The following is a 20,647-nucleotide window of genomic DNA, read 5'->3' as shown; positions in this document are numbered from 1 at the left end:
CACTACTTCCACATAACTGGGTGTGGGGTGTCGGACCCCCACTGATATGATATTGATCACCTGTCCCGAGGAAAAGCCAGCAATATTAAAATACTGGAAACCCCCCTTTAAATGCTCTATATTTACCAAAGCAAATGTTGGAAAGTGTAAATATTATCAAATTATCTCATTAAATAGGATACATGAGATAGGAATACCCCTTAAAGGTGAGCACACATGAGATAGGAATACCCCTTTAAGGTGAGCTCACACCATAAGTAGCTGTGTATGAGCTATAGAAATCCATTTTAACAGTAAAGAATTTGAAAAGCTGCATGATTTGTGGAATCCATGTCTTATTTTATTCGAAGAACATATATACAAATCAACATCTTACAAAAAGTTATATCATCATCTACCGCAAACCGGGTAATGTGCCCTTGTACTGCTCTATGGCCTGTTCAGCTCTCTCATAGCTGAACCACCAGCCGCTTCCTGACTTCTTTCCTTTGGACCATCTCCATAAAGACTTTGGCTTCGTACATCGGCACTGGTTCATCCAGATAAGGTCTAGATTAAAAAACAAAAATGACAAAACTGGTAAATAGGTGCGGAGAAATACAACCCCCTACATATAATGAGTGGTACACACACAGAAATCATAAGGCCCCTTAGACAGAATTGGTCACAGCCCTGGAGTCTTCACCCAAACCATGATTAAACCTTTGAGGATATAGCGATTTTCTGTTTTTGCCCTTTTGTTTTTTTACTCCCTACCTTCCCAGAACCATAAACTTGGTTGTTTTATGCGGGACTAGTTGCACTTTCTAATGGCATCATTTAATATTGTATTTGATGTAGTGGGAAGCTGGAAAAAAAAATCAAATAGGGTGGAATTGGAAAAAATAAAAAAAATAAAAATATAGTTTAGCCATTTTTTAAATATTTTTAAAAACTTTTTTTATGTGCAATCATTAGATTGCTTCTCATATATACTACTGTGATTTCATTCAGTAGTGTATGGGAAATTTAGAATATTCCAATGCAGCATTCCCTATATTGGAATATACCCGTGATAGGCCTGGTAGTCTGGTACAGGCTCCAGCCTATCACCACCAATGAACAGCTTGCTGATCTCAGCTAAAGGAATCCATTCTGGCCCCGGGAGCACAGCCCTCCTGGGGAAAACCGCCTCAGATGCCATGGTCACTATGTGTATGTTCTTGCTGCAAAAGAGCATCTACACAAGCAATGTACTGACTTTCAGTTACCTGAATATTCCACCTCCCAGTTTGTCCATAACATCTTTCAAGATATGTGAGAATATAGTTAAGGATATATTTCATTGTGACCAGAAAGAAGATGGCAGTGGTCACCCCACCCTTTCGCCTAATTTTATAGTAATACGTCCTCCATTTCCATATGGCATCATAACTGGGATTGGAAAAAATCCATAGGATGTGTCTGGTGTTGCAGCTCAGTCCCTTTCAAATGAATGGGGTTCAGTGGGCCTCTCCTCTAATCCACCCGGGTTATCAAGCTCTCCCTCATTACTCTCTGCTGATCCGCTCACTGGTTTTCCATTGCCCAACAAATTAATTTCAAAATACAGTCCACAACCTCCTCCTTACATCTGCCACTGCCTTCCAACACATAAACTTCACTCCACAACCTGTCTCCTGTATACATCTCTGTCCTAATCTCTCGCTACCTCCCCAAAATGTATCTCCAGGACACAACCCGTACCCTTCATACATCTCTGTCCTAATCTCTCGCTACCTCCCAGAACATAATTTTCGGCCCACAACCTATCTTTTCCATACATTTCTGTCCTGATCTCCCGTTACCTCCTAACACAATCTCTAGTTGGCAACCTATCCTATCCATACACATCTGCACTTTCCCAAAATGTAATTTCTGGTCCACAGCTGGAGCTGGTCTCCAAACATCTCTGCCCTAATCTCCCTATAACTCACATTTCATAATCTGCACTTCATAATCTTTTGCACCCATACTCATCTGCAGTCCACAACCTGTTTCTTCCATACATCACTGCCCTAGTTTCCCGCTACCTTCCATCACATGGTCTTTGGTCCACAACCTGTCTCCTGTATACATCTCTATCCTAATCTCCTGCTATCTCCCAGTTTGCAACCTGTCCCATCCATAGATATCTGACCTAATTTTCCAAAATTTCAACTCTTATGTTTTCCATACATGTCTGCCTTAATCTCTCTCTACCTCCCCACACTTATCTCCAGGACACAACCTGTTCCCTTCATACATTTCTGACCTCAACTCCAGATACCTCCCAAAACATGATCTTCGGCCCACAACCTATCTTTTCCATACATTTCTGTCCTGATCTCCCGTTACCTCCTAACACATAATCTCTAGTTGGCAACCTGTCCCATCCATACACATCTGCAATTTCCCAAAATGTAATTCCTGGTCCACAGCTGGAGCTGGTCTCCAAACAGCTCTGCCCTAATCTCCCTATAACTCCCATTTCATAATCTCCACTTCATAATCTTTTGCACCCATACTCATCTGCAGGCCACAACCTGTTTCTTCCATACATCACTGCCCTAGTTTCCCGCTACCTTCCATCACATGGTCTTTGCTCCACAACCTGTCTCCTGTATACATCTTTATCCTAATCTCCTGCTATCTCCCAGTTTGCAACCTGTCCCATCCAAAGATATCTGACCTAATTTTCCAAAATTTCAACTCTTGTGTTTTACATAGACGTCTGCCTTAATCTCTCTCTACCTCCCCACACTTATCTCCAGGACACAACCTGTTCCCTTCATACATTTCTGACCTCAACTCCAGATACCTCCCAAAACATGATCTTCGGTTCACAACCTTACGGAATTCTAATCTCCCTCTACCTCCCAACAGATAATCTCCAGTTCACAAACTTTCCCATCCATACACATCTGCCCTAATTTCCCAACATGTAATTTCCAGTCCACAACCTGCCTCTTCCATACATTACTGCCCTAACCTCCCACCACCTCCAAAAACACATCATCTCCAATTTGCATCCCTTCCCATCCGTACACATCTTGCCCAATTTCCCAAAATGTAATCTCCATCCACAACCTGCCTCTGGTACACATTACTGCCCAAATCTCCCATTACCTCGCCATACAGTCTCTAATTTTCACAAGACCATCCATCTTCTTTGCTCTCCCCGAGTCTGCTCTTCACCCTCTCCTCATATAGTCAACCAATATTTCTCCTGTGCTTCACTCATACTTTGGGGATCCCTTCCCTAACACATCAGACTCTCTCTCAGTATCCAAACCCAACCTGAAAACCGCCGGTTCAGAAAAGCTTACACTCCACAATAACCCACCTCCACTACACAACTGTATGACCAACAGCTCTCGCCCATTGTCTTGTTTCCTCGTATAAGCCCTCGTGGGCAGGACTCTCTCTCTTGCTGTGGCAGTCTGTCTCTCACAAACCTCATGCTTATAGTACTTAGGATCGGATCAGAATAATTATCAAGAGGATATGGATATTATCATTGTAAAGTACAAAGGATATGAAGATATTTTCCTTGCTGAGAGCTTGACAGGTTCCAGGTTTCCTCATTGAGATAAGAAAGCGTTGCGCCCTTTAGGAAGAGAATATTGCTGTCCGGCGGATCAAGCTGCAACCAAATGGGAAAGAAAACCAAATATTTTATACTGGTGATCATGAAGATGATATCATATGTGCCAAAACCCTGGTGTAAAATGTGTACCAGGCTCACATGCCACGAGAACACTGGTTTCATCTCCTGTGGCTCAGGGGCCTTTGAGGTGCAGGGGAGACATAGATTGTGTCACCGCTATATGACTGCAGTTTGTGTCGGTGTCTGTACAGTTTCAGAATCTCAGAATTATATTCGTCCATCTATACATCTCATATCTATCCAGGAACATAGCTGCAGGGGTAGCAGTTGTCGCTAAACCTGACGCCCAATATAGCCCAAAGGCTGCAAACGAGGTTACCAATATTCAAAATGACACCTCATAGGTGGGGACCAATAAGCTTCACGTTACGCCTCTCTAATATCTTTCTGTCCATCTCCCCATTCCTATCTAGCTGCAGTATATAGTATGTCTGTACCAAATATCATCCGGATTTTTCAGAGTAGTGAATTTCAATGGTTGATCAAAGTAAGTGTTGCGGATTTCGCCTGCCGCAGATTTCACCCGCTACATCTCAAAGGATAAAATCCATGGTGGAACTCTGCAGCAAAAATTGACATGTGCTGGATTTAAAGGGGTTGTCACATCTCAGAAAATGGGGGAATATGGCTAGGATATGCCCCCATTGTCTTATAGGTGTGGGTCCGCACCTATATCGGGAACGGAGCCCCGCAAAGTAGTGGCTGGAGGACTCCTATCCGGCCACCACCAAGCGCTCTCCCCGTAGAAGTGAATGGGAGCGCACCGGACATGACCGGCCACTGCTCCCATTCATTTCTATGGGCCCAACGGAAATAGCCGACCCAGAGCTGGGCTATTTTCGGCGGCCCCATAGAAAATGAATGGGGGGCGGCTGCGCATTTGCCCTCCCACCACTTTCAGGGGTCAGTTCTCGATATAGGTACAGGTTCTAGCGGTGGGACTCGCACCTATCAGACAATAGGGGCATATCCTGGCGATATGACCCCATTGCCTGAGATGGGATTACCCCTTTCAAATCTGTACCATAAGTCAAGTTATGCTGCAGATTTTCTTCTTTTTTTGCAACGCGAGAATTACATTTTTCAAAATCTCACTTTACTTTTGCTGGGACTACAATACCCAGCGGATCTGCTACATGCCGGTCTGCTAATCCGCAACGTATCCATCCTATGTGGACATACCTTCATCTTTCCTCATCCTGCCTATTCCCTCGCGTTTGATCCACATGAAATGAAGGAATTAAATGGCCAGACAGTGACTCCCATTACCTGAAGGTACTGCTGTCGGGTTACCCAGTGGCTTCCGACAGCGAGGAGAGAGAGGATTTCGTGTTTGTGAGGCAGAAGCGTCGGCTTTGTAGCAGAGTCTCCCGTGTTGTATAGTGTCACTGGGAGAGAAAAAAAAAAGAGAATTATCACCAATTAGGAACTGCTGATCCAGATTTACCCATAGATTTTGCATTTAACTTCCCTTCTATAAGACCTGGTTCACACTTGGTGTACGTTGGTCGTAATGCAGCCTTGTAATAGCAAACCAAAGATGCGCCTGGGACCCCCTTCCCCCTCAATTATTTATTATCCCTTTGCAAAGGGGCCGGTGAATCATTTCATCAATTCAGTTAAAGGGGTTCTCCGGGCTTTTACTATCCTCAGGATAGGTCATCAGTATCAAAATCGGCAGGAGTCAATGGTCTTTGCCATAGACAGCAGCAGCGGACAGGAAGAGAGAAGGGAGACGGCAGCTGCATGCTCCGTCTCCTCATACAGCGGGGGTGCCAGGTGTTGGACCCTCGCCGATCTGATATTAATGACTAATCCTGAGGATAGATCATCAATATTAAAAGCCCAGAGAACCCCTTTAAATTAACGCTCTGTGCCCTAATAGTACGTCACAGCAATGGTGTGGGTTCAGGAACTGGGCCTCTGCCATCGCTTGTGGGTGCCAGCAGTATTCTACAGCATGCATGCTGTTCTGACTGCTGGGATTGGAGATAACTCAGTAGTGACCACAGGATCATAGGTTAAGCAGAGGGAGAAAGCTCCCTCTGTCCTCCAATCGGCACGTCACGGTAGGTAAGATAAGGGAAGGAAACAGAACACGACAAGGCAAACAAAACAACTGACTAGGCCCCAAATGCTAGGGAACAAAGGGGTCAACTCATAGCAATCCCTAAAACACTTTCCCTAAGCTGCTATGCCCATGTGCTCTCGATGGTAGATATGCACTTGCCCACGTACCTAAGACTATAACCCACTGAACCAAACCCTCAGCTGTAGGGAAGAGGGAAAGAGACACCCAGCTCCTACAACAACCGAAGGAGCTAGCGTCACCCTAGAGGACTAGTAAAAACAGACACAGAAGGGAAAAGGACTTATCTAGAGACGTGTTGGAGCAAACGATCCACCAAACTTCCAGAGCTCACACAAGGCAGAACTATAACCCGCAAAGGCTATAGGGAGAGGAAGGAATAAATAGCCTCACCATTTACCTAAAGAACACCACCTGGGATGAGGTGGGATTCAATTCAAACCCACAACAAAACAAACTGTAGGATCGAGTCACGTGCAGCAACTCTGACAGATCTCCTCAGAACACCCACAGGGCAGGGCGTGACAATGCAATCACATGGTGCTGAGTACTTGTCATGGTGCAGTACCCCAGACCTGGGGGGGATGGCGAGGAGTCTGCAATACTTGTTTTTTTTTATGTAATGTTTTGCCATGTTCCTGTTTACACTGTACCCCAGCAGGTGAGGTGTGGTTGGCATTAGGAATGGGACTAACTATCCCATTCCTCCCCTCTTGGTAGGAGTGAGCTGGTCCTGCTTTCTGCCAGGAGGGGGAAGTGTTAGCTAGGGCAGCGAGGAAGGATGTCCTATTGCTCCTGCTCCAAGGGACCAGCATTAGATGCAGCTCATCTGTGAGACCACTAGTCTAGAGAGACTGCAAGAATACTGAACTACAGATATCTTAAAAGCTACAGTGTTAACAGCCAGAAGAGTGACCAGCAACCATAGCTATCCTGCTGCAGGTGAGGGACTACGGCTCAGACACCCATCACATAGATCACATCCGGGCCAGACTCAATGCCTACACTACACAGTGGATGCCCACAGGCGCAAGTGCTAGAACACAGCTGTTAGCCAGAAGTTCAAGAGAGAGACATCAGCAAGACAGTAGTATACCAAAGGTGCTATTAAATACCATTTTGCCAGCCACCATACTCCATCATCTGGGGATAGAAATTGCACTCTGTCCAAACTACTGATGGATGTACTGCAATTTATCTTTTATTCTTTTACTTTTATTTATATTCTTTTACTTTATTTTATGCATTTATATAGCACTTCTATATTTCACAGCGCTTTACAGACATTAGCATCATGCTGTGGGGCTCACAATCTTCTGGCCTAGTTTCCCAAACCACTTTTCCACTGAACGACTCCATGACAACATCTCACCAGGGCCATTACCACTCCCATCCTCTGCACCAGCTCCTCGGGGGCTTGCTGCAATGGCAGCCAGGGGCCTTCTGAAGGGCCTAAGGCCTGCCATGTCCCATCTGCTATTACATCCTACCTGTCAGAATCACTACAGGATTAGTGTGTAGTACAAGAATTCAGAGAGGTTCAAAGTCCCCTACGGTGACTAAAAAAGTGTGAAACACTTGAATAATATTTAAAAATTTGTAAAAATAAAACCCCAAAATATAAAAAAAAATTAAACTCCCTTTCCCATTTCATATACTATATACATAATTGGTCTGTAACGACCTGATCTATTAAATTATTATTATTTAACCCATGTGGTGAACGCTGTAAAAAATCCAATGCCAGAAATGCTGTTTCTTGGTCACCTTGCCCCCCCCCGGAAAATAAATAAATTAAAAAAATTCTTAAAATGTCAAATAAAAACAGATTGCCCACAAAAAAATAACACCCAAGACCCTGATATTAAGTGTGTACCAGGGTCAAATGCCACTAAGAATACTGGTTTCATCTCCTGTGGCGCAGGGGCCTTTGAGATGCAGGGGAGACATAGATTGTTGTGGATTTTGCCGGAGGACGGAATTGAGACAGGACCGTAGATTAATAGAACCCGTCTTATGCAGCAAGGAGTTAGAGTGCAATATGCGCAAGTCTCTCTCCCCTTGTTGAAGAGATCGGTGGGGATCTCACGATCAGACCCCCACTGATCAAAACTTTTGATAAGTCTCTATAACATATCAAAAGTTTTGTGAAAAGTTAGTGACCATTTAAGTACCAGACTGGGTCGTTTCCTTATGGAGTTAAGGAACACAGGTGCAGTTTTGAATGGGGTACCACTGACCTCCAGCATCGATGATGATGTCAAACCCCAGTCCACTGGTCTCTTCCATGCCCTTCTCTATGAGATTAACGTTGCCTTTGGACACATCTACAACACGAGCTGGAAAAAAGAGACCACACATTTGCGTATTTTGGATGGTATTTGCAGAATGAATATTCACCATGGAAGACCTGGTCTGAGTCCTGGATAACCCCCTTTAAAGGGTTTCTATCACTTCGTATGACATAATTAGCTGTCAGACACTAGCGATCTGCTAGTGTCTGCTCTGGCCAACCATCCTACTATAATCACTTGTGGGGCAGCGGTTTTGCTAAAAAACTAACTTTTATAAATATGCTAATGAGCCTCTAGGTGCTATGTGGGCGTCATTAGCACCTAGAGGCTCCGTCTACCTTCATACACAGCCGCCGCCCAGCGCGTCCCTCCAGCCCGCCCATGTCCTCCTCCGTGTGACGCAGCGGACGAGTTCTCGCGCATGCGCCGTGCGCGGCTGTATTCGGCGCATTTGAGATCTCAGCTCGGAGCGGTCAGACATTCAATGCGCATGCGCGGCTGTATTCGGCGCATGCGCATTGAATGTCTGACCGCTCCGAGCTCAGACATCTCTAATGCGCCGAATACAGCCGCGCACGGCGCATGCGCGAGAACTCGTCCGCTGCGTCACACGGAGGAGGACATGGGCGGGCTGGAGGGACGCGCTGGGCGGCGGCTGTGTATGAAGGTAGACGGAGCCTCTAGGTGCTAATGACGCCCACATAGCACCTAGAGGCTCATTAGCATATTTATAAAAGTTAGTTTTTTAGCAAAACCGCTGCCCCACAAGTGATTATAGTAGGATGGTTGGCCAGAGCAGACACTAGCAGATCGCTAGTGTCTGACAGCTAATTATGTCATACGAAGTGATAGAAACCCTTTAAACCCTAGGTTTTAAGAAATAGTGGCCCCTCCTTAGGATAGGCCATCAGTATCGGATTGGTAGGGCTTCTTCATTTATTTACACTGCTCCATACATCAGAACACCATACCGTACTTGGTATCACAGCCTCAGCTAATTCAAGTAAATGGGACCAAGCTGCAATGCCCTGCACAAGAGCAGCTACTGAACAGATAATGGCCATGGCCCCTTTAAACAGCTGATTGGCAGGGGTGGCAATAGTCAGATCTATCTAATATCTATAGGCTAGGACATCAGTTTTAAAAACCTTGACAATCCCTTGTAAGAGATGGTGTCACCTATATTTTTTATGGCACTTAAGACCAGAGAGCGACAATTTTTTTTGTAGATTTCCTGAGTATCAAAAGTAACGACTGGGCACTCACTGACACATTGGCTGATTGAAACCAATTTATTGATACAAATAGACAATGAAACAATAAAAACAATAGGGAATGAATGGTTATGTAGATTGTGCAAATATAAGGCCTCATGCACACGACCGTTGTTGTGTTCCGTTCCGCAAAATGGGGTTCCGTTGTTCCGTGATCCGTTTTTGTTTCCGTGTGTCTTCCTTTATTTTTGGAGGACCACCAGACATAAAGGAAAGTAAAAAAAAATATCTAAGACAGGTTTTCCATGCAAATGATAGGAAAAAAACGGACACGGATGACAATCTTGTGTGCCTCCGCGTTTTTTAGCGGCCCCATTGACTTGAATAGGTCTGCGAACCGTTTTCCGTGAAAATAATAGGACAGGTTATATTTTTTTGACGGACTGGAACCACGGATCACGGACGGCAAACGGTGCATTAGCCGAGTTTTCAACGGACCTATTGAAAGTCAATGGGTCCGCAGAAAATCACGAAAAACGGCACAACTGACACGGAATAAAACAACGGTCGTGTGCATGAGGCCTAATGATGTGCAAAAAGCTGAAGATGGATAAACGGTAGCAGCAATCCTATACTGAATAGTTCCCATCACATCTATTATACCAGCAACTGTATTGTATGTACGGCCACATATGAAGAATCTGTGTACTTTTATTATTTGAGGATCGTCTCTATGCACTGTTGGAGGATTTTAACATTACAGGACATACGGTCATACATGTAGTGTTATACTGTGTGCGTTTTTTAAGGATCGCCTTTCTTGATTGTTGGAGGACTTTATGTTATAGGATTGCCGCTACTGGTTATCCATCTTCAGCCTTTTGCACAAATCTACATAACTATTCATTCTCTATTGTTTTTATTGTTGTATTGTCTATTTGTATCAATAAATTGCTTTCAATCAGCCCATGTGTCAGTGAGTGCCCAGTTGTTACTTTTTATACGATTTTTCATGTAGAGTGGGTGAAACTATCCAGCTGTGAGCACCACGCTTTGGCTATCTGACACTTTGGTGCAGTTTCATATTTTGCTTTTTAGATTTCCTGAGTACTGTATTTCCTGAACAGAATTATGGAGGTGGCCATCTTGCCGTTCTTAAAGGGGTTGTCCCATGAAAAATATTTTATAGTTTTCAAACCAGCACTTGGATCTAAATACTTTTGTAATTGCTAATAATTAAAAATGTAATATAGTTTACTCAATAAACTAGTTATTCAATAAAATGTATCTGTATAGCGCCACCTGCTGTTTGTTCTTTTTCTTATTTCTTTGTCCTGCTCACGGAGGTGGTCGCACATGCTCCTGAGCTGTGATAGGCAGAGCTGAGACACGCCCCCTGAGCTGTGATAGGGGGAACTGAGACACGCCCCCTGAGCTGTCAGCAGAAAAGACACGCCCCTTGAGCTCTCAGCTTGATATAAATCTAGCAGAGCAATGAATGGGGAGATCTCTGGATCCATGTGAGGTGCAGGGCTGGTTCTAGCTTTGTTAGAAAGAGGACCCCATGTCCTATATGATGTCCGATTTAGATTTTTTACATTAATCATGGGATAACTCCTTTAACAGCATTTAGAGATATGCTTTACAGCAGCCCCATGGGCCATAGACACTATAGCCAGGAGCGGACCCATTGATTTCTATAGGAGAGTTTTCTAGGCAGGCTCTGTGACCACGAGGGAGTAGATAAGCTGTCGTATCACCTATTGTAAATGGTGGATTCTATATTATCTCTATAGAGGTGTTACTTGTCACTGTAATCCTGCCTGTGGTGATAATAAAATGACTGCTGAAAAGTGATCTGTACAGAGCAAGAAGTGGAGCCTATTATTAGGCTTAGTGGCCAGTGCGAAAACTACAGGGTTTTATGTTTCTTTGTTATATAGATATTGGCATGGAAAATTAAAAATAAGATTAAAAAATATCTTTCAAAATATGTGTAACATAAAAACAATTTAAAAGACAGGTAATTTTCTGATGACACATTCCCTTTCATGGGCAGGAAATCTACTTTATTCAAATACTCTTATGAGTCTATGTGACATGATTTATTTCCTGATTGTTTAGTGGTTGCCAGAAAAAGCATAAGGATCCAATGCACTGACTGACTGCAGGGCTCATGCTTATACACAGCAGTCAATCTGTGCATGTAGAGCTGCAGTGTAAAGCTATGGGAGGGAGAAGACGCTTCATCTAATGAGAGAAGAGGTGGATTTCAGACAACCAATAGACAATGCAAAGCTACATAATAAAAAGCTACATAACCGTACTTGTGCTGTACGGCTCATTGGAAGATGCAATGAAATGTCATGGGTCCTCAAAACACAAAGATTCTCAGCTGGTTCTCATGGTAAGCAAAATCATCGTCTAAAGTAAGATATACGGTGCAGGAAAATCTCACCTACAGGAGGTCTTATTTTTTCCAGGTACAGTTTGTCCTCCTCGCCGTGCGCCGTTGTGACCACCGTGGCTCCTCTATGATGGGACAGCTGAATGGCCAGTGTGCCAAAAGGCTATAGAAATATTTGTAGGACAGATTTACTAAGCAAAACGAGTACGAATTCTGATGCAAACTGTGCCCACAAATTGAGTGCATCGATCACATAGTTTCCATTTAAATCTTCCAGGACAGTTCTGAAAAGGGAACTTGATTAGGAGTTTTAAAACATGACAAATGTAATAATTGGGGGGGGGGGGGGGGGGTCATTTTTGGGCTCTTATATAAAGGTAAATGTACGCCATCCATAGGTAGACTAGAATGACTAAATTTATTGTGCCATGTGCGTCACTGACTTTTTGGGTACAATTTGCATTCATCCCTTTTAACCAATTTTGGTTTTTGCATTTTCATTTTTTACTTCTTGCCTTCCTGGAGCCATAATTTTTTTTATTTTTTAGTCCATATAGCTTCCTTTCTAATGGAACCATTTTATGTTGCATAGGATGTAGTGGGAATCTGGGGGGGGGGAGATATGCAATTCCGCCATAGTTTTATTTTTACGGTCTCCATAGGAACATTGCTGTTGCAAGGCTTTGAATCCTTCAGGGGGCCTAAGGCTGCCATATCAACTGAATGGCTCCCTCAATCTCTGCACAGGGAACCGTTCCAGCCCAGTGAGTGCAATGCTCCCAGGGTTGTAGTCGCAATTGACCATGGCATCTGAGGGGTTAATGTCTGCTGTGTCCAACAGCGGGCAAACCGACGGCTACAGCGGGCCCCATGTTTAAAGTACGGACTCTGTGTGTGTATATATATACACATTATATATACACACACACACAGCAGTCGTCTTTAAGGAGTCTTCCAGGAGTTCGCGGGGACAAATATAACAAGCACAGTACCGTACACTGTATAGTGGCTGTATTCACTGCAATGGACCTGAGCTGCAGAAAGGCCATGTTATTGATGCATGTGAAATAACAGGCTTAAAAGGTGTTATCCACACGGCCGCCGCTGCATCTCCCCATCGCGCGGATCAAAATATACAGGGAGGGGCCGCCAATAGCAGGCCGCAACGGGAACAAGCCTCCCGAGTGTCTCCCTAGCCAGGCCCGGTTTTAGACAAAATGTGGCACTGGGCAAAATCAAAAGTGGGTCCCCAAGTCTCGTAATAATGTACTAACAACACAGTTTTATTCTGTCGATTCCGGCCCTCCCTCACAGATTTACACCCCATAAAGCTCCTCAAGCAGATCTGAACCTTCATGGCCCCAGAATACGCCACATGCCCCCTCCCCTCACAGCAATGAGTTCCCCTCACTTACGGCATCTGAGAGTGTTAAAAACCGGAAGTGTGGGATTGCTCTTCAGGCGCTCTTTTCCCCAGTGGAGATCGGGAAAAGCACCCAGTTATAAAAATAAGCCACAGCCTGTACTAGGCTTCCAGGCTGATTGTTAGTATATCCCAGTTCAGGCCACTAGATGGCAGGACTGAACGGTGATATAGTCTTTTCTATACAGACTAATGGAGCAATTTACATCTGATGATTGTAAGTTGTTGTCCCCTTGGGGGACTTAACAAAAAGTAAAAAAAAAAAAAAAAAAAAAAAAAAAAAAAAGAAGAAAAAAATATTAAAATCACCCCCATTCCCCAAAATAAAAAGAAACAAAAAATAAATAAAAAATAGCATTATGGGCCTCGCCACATGCAAAAACGCCCATACTATTAAAATATTAAAGAAAGTTAGCCCATATGGCGATTGCCGTAAAATCCGATTTGTGTTTTTTCATCACTTTATCTCCCAAGAAAATGTAATAAAAGTATAAGTCATGCACAACCCAAAATGGTATTGTCAAAAACAGATCGTTCCGCTAAAATGAGCCCTGTAGACATAACTATAAAAAAGTTATGAGGGTCAGAATATTGCGATAAATTATTATTATTTTTTTTACAAAGAGAGTCCTGATGAGGCTTAGCTTGCTGCAGCGAGTGGGCCTATAGACGTCCTGAGCGGGGTTGCTGTTCGGGTTGCCACCTTTCCCTACAAAAAATACTGTCAGGCTACTTTTACATTAGCGTTTTGACTTTCCGTTTGTGAGATCCGTTCAGGGCTCTCACACGCGGTCCAAAACAGATCAGTTTTGCCCTAATGCATTCTGAATGGAAAAGGATCCGCTCAGAATGCCTCAGTTTGCCCCCGTTCAGTCACCATTCCGCTCTGGAGGAGGACACCAAAACGCTTCCTGCAGCGTTTTGCTGTCCACCTGACGAAGCAGAGCCAAACGGATCCGTCCTGACACACAATGTAAGTCAGTGGGGACGGATCCGTTTTCTCTGACACAATCTGGCACTATAGAAAACGGATTTGTCTCCCATTGACTTTCAATGGTGTTCATGATGGATCCATCATGGCTATAGAAGACATAATACAACAGGATCCGTTCATGACTGATGCATGCGGTTGTATTATGTTAGCGGAAACGTTTTTTTTGCAGATCCATGACAGATCCGCAAAAACCGATAATGTGAGAGTAGCCTTACAAATGTTGGTGTGGGTTAATACAGGTGTTATTTGATCATAATTTATGTTTTTCTCAATAAAATCTAACTTTTCACTGTTGGGGACACCCTGTGTATTTAAGTCTTATTTAGCTTCTTTTTTTAAACAGTTTCTGTGGGGATTCGAACCCACAACCTTCCACATTAAAGGCAAGAGCCTTAACCACTGGGCTATAGAGCTCAATGATATTTATCACTGAAAAAGCTCATAGAAGTTTCTCTTGTATTATACAAGATCAACTTCTATGAGTTTTTTTAGCACTGACTTAGCATGGAGCTCTATAGCCCAGTGATCATATTTTACTTTTTGCTCCTTTTTTTTCCTCAATTAAATCAAACTTTTCAATATTTGGGACACCCTGTGTATTTAAGTCTTATTTAGCCTCTATTTTTAAACAGTGTCTGTGGGATTCAAACATTACCTTCTACATTAAAGGCAAGAACCTTAACCACTGGGCTATAGATCTCAATGCTAAGTGAGTGCTGAAAAACCTCATTGAAGTTTCTCTTGTGTTAAAAACCTCCTAGTTTCTCTTCTATTAGGTTTTTAAGCATTTACTTAGCATTGAGCTCTATAGGCCAGTGGTTAAGGTTCTTGCCTTTAATGTAGATGGTTGCGAGTTCGAATCCCCACAGAAACATTTAAAAAATTCAGTCTAAAATAGATTTATATACACAGGGTGTCCCCAAGCATAATGGTCATGTTTATAACACCGACTCCATATATGGAGAAGGGGCCACCACAGACTCTAATGATCACTGAAGAAAACACTAAAAATTATACTAGTTGCTGTGAGAGCCATTTAAATAATAAAAGTAATTTCAATGATAAAATAAATAAAATGACTCACTTCACTGAGGAGGAGGTCAAAGGGACAAAGCTTAAGACACCCGTTGACTCTACCTCCCCCGCCAGGATCGCTTGTAGTGTGTCAGGAACAAACACGGCAGTACTCAAGGGTTACTTCCTGTGGTTTCCTTTTATCATCATCACAGGTGGGCTAAACCCGTTTCGGGGGTTTTCAAAATACCCCCTTCTTCAGGAGCAGTCAGAAAAAAAAACAACAACACAGCCAACTTTTATTTTTCATTCTGACTGCTCCTGGCGGGGGAGTCAACGGGTGTCTTGATCTGTATCCCTTTGACCTCCTCCTCAGTGAAGTGAGTCATTTTATTTATTTTATCATTAAAATTACTTTTATTATTTAAATGGCTCTCACAGCAACTACTATAACTTTTAGTGTTTTCTTCAGTGATCATTAGAGTCTGTGGCGCCCCCTTGGTGGCTTTTTCTCTTTGGCTTTTGGTTTACACATTTTACGGAGTAGCTGGTCCACACACTGAGCCACCACCGGCAGCCTCCCGCTGTCACTATTTCCCACTTCACCCCCCCACACACACACTTCCTCCCCCTCTAGTCCCCCCCTCTGGCGCCCTGCCTGTTATTCCGAGACTCCCCTTTTTTTCAAGGGATTTTTCTGATTGACACTCTTACCTTTTTCTAAATTTTTCTTTTTGTTTTGTATCGATATACTGAGTCAGAGCACGGACGCCTAAGCCGGGAAATTCCCCACTCTGGAGTCCCGACATCTGCCTGGACTGAAGCAGGGGCCCTCTTAGAGGATCGGGGCCCTAGGGCAACTGCACTCCTGACGAAGCAAAGGTGAAACCCGGGTCGGGTGATAGACGGGAAGCCGCCTGAATTGTTTTATATGCCTATATTCCTCGCATGTTTGGGAGTATAATAAAACCTGGTGTGTGATTAAATCTCATTGCGGTGCTTCACTATCTCTGCCTATCTGGCCTTGGCTGTTATAGGACAGGTGAATGGATGTGTAGGAACCAGTGATTGGTGTATTGATTAATGTCGACGCAAGCTGAAGTGGTCCGAGTGGATTCTCTGGTGAGCAGCGCGGTTTTTATATTATGAAGATTGGAATTCGGTGTGAATAGAACCCACCACGCCTGAAACCTGCAGCGCTCAAAGTAGGGTGGACTATTCGGAACGGACTGTCCTTTTTTACCAGTTTGCCGGCCCTGTCCCTAGCGGCCTGCTATTGGCTGACCCCCCCTCCCCCCTCAGTTGCTGCATGTTTTGATCCACACGACAGGGAGATGCGGCGGCTGCGCGTGCCTCAGGAGCTACGTGGATGCTGGGGTGCAGGGTAAGAATAACCTGCATGAGGTGCCCAGGCATTTTTGGGGTATTTTAGGGGTTGGATAGCCCCTTTAAGAAGCAGATCAGCAGGAGTGCTGGGAGTCGGACCTCCACGGATCAGATATTGATAACCCCTTTAATTCTTCATGCTTTTATTTTAAAAAAAAAGTTAAACTCTTGTGATCACTTTTATATAGGATTAAAGGGCGTTACCACTTCAAGAATTAAATATTTTCCAGTAAATATAATTCTTTGACTTGTTTTCTATTGTCAAGTCCGTTGCAAATTATTTTCAACAATTTCTTACAAAGGTGAAAACCAACCCAATGCCGCTGCCACGGGCGTTATCACTCATCTTTCCCAGTGCTCTGGATGCAAATCTGCCCAATTATGCAATGATAGACACCCCCCCCCCCTCTGTAGACCCTAATGGTGGTCACATACTGTGGGATGTCCTAGACTTTCCCAGAATCAAATACAACTGAGACACAGTCAGACTGTATCCGATATGTAGTAATATACATTATATATAATAGTACCGTAATAATAATCAACCCATCACTTTTCATATATAAAAAAAAAAATACACAAACGACTGAAGTAAAAGAGTAATACATACACTTGCCCCATCCGGGATCAGAACAAACTTTCCTGGTGTCAGGTGTGCCAGACTGTGCAGGGCGGTATAGACACATAATCCATCCCGTATGGTTCCTGCCGCCTCCACCCAGCTCACCTTATCTGGTTTATGAACTGGTAAAAAAAAAAAAAAACATAACATCATATATATATATAATATAAGGATAAATCAAGAAGACATAAACCTGGCGTCTGAACAGCAAAGGTGCCCATAGACATAAGAAATGTGGGTGGTTGGGTGAAGTAATGTTTAACCATCAGCTGCGACTCCGTATCCTGTACATGATGTTAAAGCGACCCTCCAGTCAGGAGCTCAACAATTATAAGGGTTGTCGGGCTACAAGTATCCTTACGATAGGTCATCAATATCAGATTGGTGGGGTCCGACAACAGTGAATGCAGTGAATCGTGTTATAAATAAAAAAAATAAAAAATAAAATATTATTATTATTATAATAATAATAATAATAATAATAATAATATTCATCAGCCAATCCAATTATACTAACTGATTGCTAGGCTGTATGTACCCTAAAATGGTGGCATAAAAATACAGCTAAATCAACGAAAAAAATTAAAAAATTAAAAATGTATGGCTTTGAGAGGCTTTATGAAAATTTATATGGCTTCAATTACACTCCATAATAATAAATCTCTCTTCTGGATCATCTCGCGCTAGTGGTGACATCAGCCATCAAGAACTGAATGATGTATTTCTATGGCTGTGTGAAGGGAAGCAGAGGATTCTGAGCACTGAATAAAAATGTAATAAAAAACACGCTGATCCCTATAAAAGATAAAATCATTAAAATAATAAGAAACATTTATTTTTCTTTTAAGTGCATTTTATTAAATGCTTTTGTTATGCTCCTCTATGGAGATGGTGGGCAGAAAGTAATTATCTCCTCGCCTTTGTGGGCTTTCTATGGTGTGCAGGCTTATATAAAAAAAAAAAAATAAAAAAAAAAAAAAAATAATAATAATGAAATTCTCAGCATGCTGTGCATCACAGGACAAAACAAACTGGATGTGACAGACCAGGGTAATCGGGGACCCCCCACCACTGGGGGAGGGAAACCCTCATTCAGTCATTTTAACCATTTGAGTGAGTGCTGCTCTCCCCCATCATTGTCAGTAAGTATGTTTGGCGGTGGGGGTCCCCATATACTGGTCCCCCAAACCTACTAGGGCAGTCCCCTAAATAACCTTCTTAGAGTCAGCCTGGATCGGCCAGGTATTCTGCATCCAGGGCCACTGCGCCTGTGCCACATGTATCGTCACTCCGTCAGTGACAGTGACATTAGTGAGTGAATTAGAGGGGCAGCCGCCGGGAGCATGTGTTTGTGATATAGTCCACAACGGTATCTGTGTCCTGAGGACTCAGATACAGTTGAAAGTTGGGCGCTATCATGGGGCCCCTGGTGGCAGGCGTCGTGCCAGTAAAACATGTCTGGCATCTTTGGCACGCATGCCGCAGGTTGACAGCCTTTTATGTAGACTGCATAAAGTAAGATTCAAATATTTTATCTCATAAAGGTGGACAACGTGATATAAAATGCAGAGGTCCCTGATTTTATGTCTGGGGAAAGTCTGAAATGACCCTGGACAGGAAAACCGAAGAGGACGGGGGTCCTGGAACAGGAAGCACAGGATACAGCAGCAGATGAGGGAAAACAGGGCACAATGAGGACATAGGAAGGATGAGACTGTGCTTTCACCATGACAATAAAAGATAAAAAGCAGCCGTGTGATCCATGGGTTTCCAGAGTTTTGTACATATAATACAATATGGAGTTTTTATCCCTATATTATTATAATGCGGCCCTTCCACGTGGGCTACTGAGGCTTGATTTCCTGTAGAATCAGCTCTATTAATGGCTGAGTGGTGTGTACTGGATAGAGGTAGTGATGGCACTGGACCTGGGGTTCATGTGGCTGCCGGCGCCAGGGGTGTGTACTGGATAGAGGTAGTGATGGCATCGGACCTGGGGTTCATGTGGCTGCCGGCGCCAGTGGTGTGTACTGGATAGAGGTAGTAATGGCCTCGGACCTGGGGTTCATGTGGCTGCCGGCGCCAGGGGTGTGTACTGGATAGAGGTAGTAATGGCATCGGACCTGGGCTTCATGTGGCTGCCGGCGCCAGTGGTGTGTACTGGATAGAGGTAGTGATGGTATCGGACCTGCGGTTCATGTGGCTGCCGGCGCCAGTGGTGTGTACTGGATAGAGGTAGCGATGGCATCGGACCTGGGGTTCATGTGGCTGCCGGCGCCAGTGGTGTGTACTGGTTAGAGGTAGCGATGGCATCGGACCTGCGGTTCATGTGGCTGCCGGCGCCAGTGGTGTGTACTGGATAGAGGTAGTGATGGCATCGGACCTGGGGTTCATGTGGCTGCCGGCGCCAGGGGTGTGTACTGGATAGAGGTAGTGATGGCATCGGACCTGGGGTTCATGTGGCTGCCGGCGCCAGGGCTAGGGCAGCAAATAGAACCTTTGCCCTAGCTGAAGTCAGGCCTAGCAGCTGCTCTGTTTTGGAGATCCAGATTTAAAAAAATAATAATAATTTTACAATAATTTTTACTGTAGACTTTTCTTTCATTTTTACAAACAGAATTACAAACAGTAAAAAGGACAGGAAACAAGCCACATCTAGCACAATAAACAGGAAAATGGTTTGTAAAACGAAGGTCACATAACGTTGCATATCATAACAGAAACTTCCACGAGGGGCCGACTCAGCCTCCTAGAGAAACAAGTACAGGGAATGCCGAGACTAAATTTTCACAAGACAGGTATCATCTGAACCAGAAGGATCAACCCTAAAAGACAATATACCTGGTTTAATGGGGTTGATCCTGCGGGTGGGTGCCGTTTAAGTGTGTAAACTACTACTCTACTCTTACCTTACCTAAATGATGCTCATGCACCCAGATGACGTCATGAAGGCCGGACTCTTCAAAATCAAGAGGCAAAATCCCTAGACAAAAGAAAAAAAATAGTAATACACTTTATTTATGGAGACCCGTCTCCTTTTTTTCCCCTTTCCCTGAATAAAGCCACAACTATGGGGGTCATTTATCAAACTGGTGTAAAGTAGAACTGGCTTGGTCGCCCATAGCAACCAATCAGATTCCACCTTTCATCTTTGACAGCTCCTTTGGGAAATGAAAGGTGGAATCTGATTGGTTGCTATGGGCAACTAGGCCAGCTCTACTTAACACCAGTTTGATAAATGACCCCCTACATGTCTTATAATACACCTGGAAGGTCCACCATGAAAACTGGTTACCGACACTAACTGGAACATGGAGATCAATGTCTGGCAGCCAACTGGTAGAACACGTCTTGCGACTAATCTCCTGGGTTAAAGGTAAATCTACTTAAAGTTGTCACCGATCATGTCATGTGGATGACACACTTGGGGTCATTTATCAAACTGGTGTAAAGTAGAACTGGCTTAGTTGCCCGTAGCAACCAATCAGCTTCCACCTTTCATTTTCCAGAGGAGCTGTCAAAGATGAAAGGTGGAAT

At 43.8% G+C, this 20,647-nt stretch overlaps 1 protein-coding gene across 1 annotated transcript in view; it reads right to left on the bottom strand.

The window, feature by feature from the left end:
• Nucleotides 1–318: 318 nt before the first annotated feature.
• Nucleotides 319–20,647, bottom strand: part of CRYZL1 (crystallin zeta like 1) — a 30,603-nt gene continuing 10,274 nt past the window's right edge. The window contains exons 6-13 of the mRNA XM_040423150.1: nucleotides 20,025–20,093; nucleotides 17,099–17,232; nucleotides 11,723–11,834; nucleotides 7,997–8,095; nucleotides 4,937–5,055; nucleotides 3,538–3,643; nucleotides 1,251–1,296; nucleotides 319–549 (exon numbers count right to left, since the gene is read on the bottom strand). Of these exons, the coding sequence (XP_040279084.1) occupies nucleotides 450–549; nucleotides 1,251–1,296; nucleotides 3,538–3,643; nucleotides 4,937–5,055; nucleotides 7,997–8,095; nucleotides 11,723–11,834; nucleotides 17,099–17,232; nucleotides 20,025–20,093 (785 nt within the window). The 3' untranslated portion in view covers nucleotides 319–449. The remainder of the gene's footprint in view (nucleotides 550–1,250; nucleotides 1,297–3,537; nucleotides 3,644–4,936; nucleotides 5,056–7,996; nucleotides 8,096–11,722; nucleotides 11,835–17,098; nucleotides 17,233–20,024; nucleotides 20,094–20,647) is intronic.

Source organism: Bufo bufo, chromosome 3 (assembly GCF_905171765.1).
Source record: "Bufo bufo chromosome 3, aBufBuf1.1, whole genome shotgun sequence".
Taxonomy (NCBI): domain Eukaryota; kingdom Metazoa; phylum Chordata; class Amphibia; order Anura; family Bufonidae; genus Bufo; species Bufo bufo.
Note: the sequence above shows the minus strand (reverse complement) of the source record. Positions and strands in the feature narration are given on the sequence as shown.